The sequence below is a fragment of the Berghia stephanieae genome, chromosome 6 (assembly GCF_034508935.2).
Source record: "Berghia stephanieae isolate SIO BIC M18660-M18661 chromosome 6, UCSD_Bste_1.3, whole genome shotgun sequence".
Classification (NCBI taxonomy): domain Eukaryota; kingdom Metazoa; phylum Mollusca; class Gastropoda; order Nudibranchia; family Aeolidiidae; genus Berghia; species Berghia stephanieae.
In genome coordinates this window covers 62,370,344-62,377,076 of record NC_088365.1, presented here as the reverse complement: position 1 = coordinate 62,377,076, position 6,733 = coordinate 62,370,344, and the positions used below count along the sequence as shown (strand labels likewise).

General features: G+C 35.8%; 1 protein-coding gene across 2 annotated transcripts in view; it reads right to left on the bottom strand.

Annotated features, from left to right (window-relative positions):
• LOC144975404 (uncharacterized) overlaps window positions 1-5,911 on the bottom strand; it is a 17,917-nt gene extending 12,006 nt beyond the window's left edge. The window contains exons 1-4 of one of the 2 annotated variants that reach the window (XM_078919433.1): window positions 5,844-5,911; window positions 5,372-5,509; window positions 3,949-4,166; window positions 2,977-3,139 (exon numbers count right to left, since the gene is read on the bottom strand). In XM_078919433.1, the coding sequence (XP_078775559.1) occupies window positions 2,977-3,139; window positions 3,949-4,166; window positions 5,372-5,429 (439 nt within the window). In that variant the 5' untranslated portion in view covers window positions 5,430-5,509; window positions 5,844-5,911. Of the gene's footprint in view, window positions 1-2,976; window positions 3,140-3,948; window positions 4,167-5,371; window positions 5,510-5,708 lie in introns of both variants that reach the window. The other variant, XM_078919434.1, reaches the window with a different exon arrangement.
• Between the last annotated feature and the right edge of the window lie 822 nt (window positions 5,912-6,733).

Sequence of the window (6,733 nt, the reverse complement as noted above, 5' to 3'; positions counted from 1 at the left end):
TATTTAGTTCGTGATTTCACAAAACTAGATTGTGGCGTTGAATGACATTTGTTACTCACAACTTTCAAACGGTATTGTATCAAAGTGACCTAGAAGAAGGAAAATTGACTATAAATTAATCTTTTTTTCAAAAATGACATTTCATAGAGAGCACTATCCTCTAAACGTGATCAAAGCGCTTTACAATGGGTCCCTGACCAGCAGCAACATTTAACATGTAGAACGAGACAAAACGCTTGTTAGGAGATGTTACAATTTTTTTTCCGACAGATACTACGCTGTTAACAGCTAGGTACTCATTTTACACCTGAGTACGATGAGAGAATGTGAGTAAAGAGCCTTTTTCCAAGGACTCAACTATGTGCCAATCGAGGCTTGAACCCAGGACATTCCGATCCGAAAGCGAGTGTCATACCACGACACCACATAGATCAAATTGCATAGTATACAGAGCATTATATAGAGCATTATATTGCATTTATATAGCAGTATATATCATGATTATAGCATATATATATAGCATTTATATAGCATTATAAATAAATTATAATGTATTTATATACCATTTATTTAGTATTATATAGCATTATGTAGCATTTATATAACAGTTATATACCATTAATATAGCATTGATATAGCGGTATATAGCATTTATGTAGCATATGTATAGCATTATATAGCCTTATATGGCAGTATATACTACTTATCGCATTTATATAGCATTAAATAGTATTATATAAAATATTCAGCCTTTATACAGGGTCGTTATCCTTAATGTACCCAAAACCTTAATCAAATGTTTCCGAGCCAATAGATAGTATGCAGATGACGTCACTCAGGCCTTTGTTATTGTTTTTGCCATCCGCGTTTGTGAGTTGTTCTCACTAGACTGTATTAACCAGACTATAAACGTTCATGGTTACACAGAGTTTGTGTGTTGGTCCGTTATACTTCCGGATGGCAATGTTGTGAACTCCTTGGCCAAGCGCATTCTATCTATAGCAACACATGATATAGCACCTATGAGTCGTTATGGTAATTGATACTTAGATAACCACGCCTCTCGGACAGTCGTCATAATGTAAACAATAGCAGATGTTGATAAACATAGCCAACTACACATATTTTACAATCAATAGCATGTATCAAAGTAACCACCGTTCTCCCACTTGATCAACATAGAAAACTATGTGCAAATTTAAACGTTTATAATATGATCGAGAAAATCGTGTGATAACTAGTCACCCATGCTGTATAAGAACAATAACAATGATCACAGAGAGGTCGATTTCATTAACGTTTTTGTTTTTAAACAATCAAACTCTATTTGTCCGAGCACGTGTGAAGGTGTGTCACAACTTCCATGTTTTGATTGGTCAAAAATCTACTGGTTAATTGCTTTTGATAGATTCAACGCTGTTGTCGGCCAGGTACTTGTACATATTTTACACCTGACTCAGGTTAGAGAAGGTGAGAAAATGGCATTTTCCCTACGTGAACCTGAGAGATACAGGCATTCAGGGGAGTGTTATATCTGGAAAATGTTAAAATACAAATCTTTCCAGAATGCCACAGGTAATGGGAGCGATCTATAGATAGTTCGAAGATGACGACACTAAGGCCTTCGTTATTGTTTTTGCCATCCGCGTTTGTGAGTTGTTCTCACTAAACTGTATTAACCAGACTATAAAAGTTCGTGGTTACACAGAGTTTGTGTGTTGGTCGGTTATACTTCCGGATTGCAATGTTGTGAACTCCTTGGCCAAGCGCATTCTATCTATATTAACTTTCCATGTGCTCGAGGTCGTTAGTCACATTTCAAAATGTGCTCAAAGTGACCCACATCGTGAAAAGTGCTCACAGCTTTCAAAATATCTAACCTCACGATTGGTCATTTTGTTCAGTTTGAAACCTATGTATGTTTACAACTTTCATAAATAAAGCAGCGTGTTTACAATTTTAAAGAAATATCCAATCGTTGTACATCAACAAATCATGTGATCGATGACTTGGCTGGACGAAAACGTGAATATAGATCGCTCGCATTGGTTAATGAACAAGGAGACAGCGAATCCGCAACCCCCCCCCCCCACCACCACCATTTTGGAACTCTCTCCCATCACAAGTGAGATGCTCGGATTCGTTGCAACGTTCAACTCTCGCTTGTAGTTTTATCTTTTTCGTCTTAGTGCTGTCTATACAATTGGATTCAATAGTCTGATGTCACGTCGCCCAGCAACGGCGGCCATCGTGGTTCTAAACAAAGAAAATCGGTACTTTTTATTCTTCATGCTGGCTAGAACTTTTCATATGTCATGTGATTTGTAAAAGTCAAAACATGATCAGATTTATAATGGGTTTTTTTCCCTATGGATACGCTTTTATGCTCGTCGGAGAAATATTTCATAAGGGCGTCCGCCATTGTTCCTATAGTTTAGAGCCAGTTACTACGTTACCATGCGTCATTACGAGGGAAGTGACATTACGACTGTTGATGGCTATTCATGCTCAGCTGAATTCGTATCACTTTTCGATCTTCACTTGTCTTACTGTAATATTATGTTGTTTTATATCACTGTAAAGCGCTTAAAGCTGGTGACAACGGTGTGAAACGCTATATAAATGCCATTCATTATTATTATTATTATTATTATTATTATTATTATTATTATTATTATTATTATTATTATTATTATTATTATTATTATTATTATTATCATTATTATTATTATTATTATTATTATTATTATTATTATTAGTAGTAGTAGTAGTAGTAGTAGTAGTAGTAGTAGTAGTAGTAGTAGTAGTAGTAGTAGTAGTAGTAGTAGTAGTAGTATTAGTAATAGTATTATTATTATTATTATTATTATTATTATTATTATTATTATTATTATTATTATTATTATTATTATTATTATTATTATTAATATTATTATTATTATTTTTATCATCATCATAAAAGCAGAAAACACTTGCCTCCAATAATTATAGAAACACTGTCCGATTGTTCCTTCACTTGAGATGAGTCATCCACGTACATCACAGAACACGTATACAGCCCAGAGTCCTCTTCTGTGACGTCATTCAAGGTGACACTCAGGAAACTTTTCTTGATGTCTTTGTCCAAGTGGCCATTGACCTGGGAAAACAGGGAGCAAAAGTAGGATGTCAAAAAAATAAAAAAAACCCCAAAAAACTGGTTCCTGTCTATCGCATTGTTGGAGTATAGATAGTATGCAGTTGACGTCAATGGGGTCTTTGTTATTGTTTTTTGCCATCCGCGTTTATGAGTAATGCTCACTGAACTGTATTAACCTGGCTATAAACGTTCATGGATACACACAGTTTTGTATTGGTCCGTTATACTTCCGGATGGCAATGTTTTGAGCTTCTTGGCCAAGCGCATACTATCTATAAAAGCACTTTTCCAGGGGATTGAAAACAAACCTTGTGTAAATCATCTGCTCGTAGTCAGAGCGTAGCCATCATTAACTTAATTGCTTTAACGTTTTTATTTTTAACAACAATGCAAACACAAAAATAGACTTTAGCTTTTTTTAACTTGAGCTTCTTATATAGCGCAATGTCCTCTAAACGTGCTCAACGCGCTTTACAAGAGGTCCCAGACCGACAGCAACACTTAACAGAAAGGACGAGAAATGACACCTGATAGGCGAAATTACAATATTTTTCGGACTAAGACAACGCTGTTAACGGCCAGATACTCATTTTACACTTGGTACGGCGAGAGAATGTAATAAAAGCGTCTTTTACAAGGGCTCAACTATGCACCGCCCGGGGCTCGAACTCAGGGCTTTCCGATCTGAAGGCGAGTGTCACACCTCTAGACCACATAACCGCAAATAGAGATCACTTACAAATTTTTTAAGCTTTTATATAGCGCAATATCCACTAAAATGTGCTCAAAGCGCTTTACAACTTACATACCTTAACTCTTGCAACTGATTTAAAATGCCGGTTGTGAATAATCTCGTCATTTGCCCGTAAAGTTGCTATTCCCGTGTTGTTGAAACGGGACACTTGCATTAGGATGATCCTCTGGGCGCATTGCTCTTCGATGTCTACGCTGCACCCGATGTTGATTGCATCTACGATAAGGTCATCATTAGCGTAGTTTGTACTCAAATCTATCTTTATGCCTGGGACTGAAGTAAAGAGATTAGAAAGATTACACACACATACACACATGCACACACACAAATATATATATATATATATATATATATTGATAGTTCGAAGATGACGTCACTCAGGTCTTTGTTATTGTTTTTTGTCATCCGCGTTTATGAGTAATGCTCACTGATCTGTATTAACCCGACTATAAACTTTCATGGATACACACAGTTTTGTGTGTTGGTCCGTTACACTTCCGGATGGCAATGTTATGAGCTTCTTAGCCAAGCGCATGCTATCTATAGTCGGGTTAATACAGTTCAGTGAGCATAACGCATAAACACGGATGGCAAAAAAAAACAATAACAAAGACCTGGGTGACGTCATCTTCGAATTATCTATATATGAACGTTGGTGGGTACTTGTAGATACTAGAGTGCTCGATAATATTAATTAGAACATGTAACATAAGGACACTCATTTTTTTCGCCAAGACTATCGTTTCAATGCTGTTCCGATCTCGCATCTCTTCAGTTGACGAGAAATCCGTGATTGCACAATGAGTTTGTTGTTGATATTTTCGTCCCAATTTCTTGTTCCGGCGGCGGGTGATCGAACTCCGTACCTTTTGGGTACAAAGCAAAGACCGTAATGCTTCCCCTTATAGATAGTATGCAGATGACGTCACTCAGGTCTTTGTTATTGTTTTTTGCCATCCGCGTTTATGAGTAATGCTCACTGAACAGTATTAACCCGACTATAAACGTTCATGGATACACACAGTTTTGTGTGTTGGTCCGTTATACTTCCGGATGGCAATGTTGTGAGCTTCTTAGCCAAGCGCATACTATCTATACTGCATAAGTATGTACTTCATATTTTTTCAAAACAAGTAAGGTTTTGCTATCCGAGGTGAGCTTGACAAAGGCACCCACAAGGAACGGATTTTTTGAAAGGTTAACAACCAAAACCAATAATTTATCAAACTATCAAACTTTTTCAATTCAATGTCTTTACTCTTTAAAGTTCAAGTTTCAACGTACTTGACAATTTCTTTATTAAAAAGATGGCTGCGGTTATTCGGACTCGAGTCTGAATAGTCTCTCGTGGCTATTCGGACTCAAATTCCAATACGCATAATGTGGAATTTTTAAAAATTTATTTGAGGGACGAGTTTTAAGGCCAAAATTTTTAAAATGTGTTTTGTTATAAGAGAACTAAGAAATATGCAGCTTACCAAGTTCCAAAGCAGAAGCCAACAAGAATCCTGTGAGTAAAACAGTAGGCGATGGCATTTTTTACTTGTAATTATTGTATGAAACGTCTATAAATATATTATCTCTAACTGATACTAAGGCTGCTAGAAAACTGTGGACTGTAAAGAGAAATAAATAAAAATGAATTTAACAGCTTAAAAAAAAAAGAAAAATAAAAAAGAACAAAACAACCAACACGGAACGTTTCGGGCTCAAATCCCTTCTTGGTCCAACAAAAAAAAAAAAAAACCCAATAAAGACGGCAGTCGTCAATCTGGAATTTAGTAATGTATTTATGTCTTTATTGTTTTTTTTTACTTTGTTTGTTTTTTTTTAATGTTGTTGGCTGAAGAAGGGCATTGAGCCCGAAACGTTCCGTGTTGGTTATTTTTTTTTATTTTTTTTTTTTGAAGTTGTTTTATTTATTTTTGTTTATTTATTAACATCTCTAACATCACTTTATCCGTAGTAAATCACTTCTCGTGATATATCAATGAATTACAAAACGTTTTGACGTCAGTGCGTTCTTAACTTCATGCAAGCAAAAATGATTCATGTGGATAACAAAACTCTTATCTTAATTGCTTTCTTCCATTGCAATTATTTCTTCCCAAGGAACTCGGATGGGCGTTCTCTATTTCAGCGACGAAAACTATCGCCTATGTTATGTTTGTTTGTTTGTTTGTTTGTTTGTTTGGGTTTTACGGCGCTTGCAACACATTAAGGTCATATCAGCGCCAGTAAGAAGGATGAAATTGGGATAGTAAAAAGTTATAGAATGACAATTAAAGAACCCAAGAAAAGGTAAGAAAAGGGGGAATTGGTTCAAATAGGACACATATGTAGATGCCAAAAGCACAATGTCAAAGTACTTAGTTTGAGATCACTAAAAGTCTCACCAAGACACAAGCACAGGTCGCCACTAAGGAGAATGCACTCAAATGTTTCACAAATTATATAATATAAAGAAAACATAATACAATGCATAACAGAGAGATGATTTACAAGGAAAAAAATATCATCTCCCAAAACTAACAATACATTTGACTGTTTCCCTCCCAGCCAGGGTATCCGGCCAGGGGCCAGGACAAAACCAAGTAATCTCATTCCAAGACAAAGACAGAAAGCATGTTGGAAAACAGGCATAGGGGGATAAAAGATAATATAGAATTTACCTCCCTGCCCACTATGGGAGAACGCCTATGTTAGAAAAATATGTAAATTGCACACTTTTGCATGTTATAATGAGAAAGTCAAAGTCAAAAAGAAAATTAAAATTAAAATCAAATTGAGCTTTTATATAGCGCAATATCCACTAAACGTGCTCAAAGCGCTTTACAACG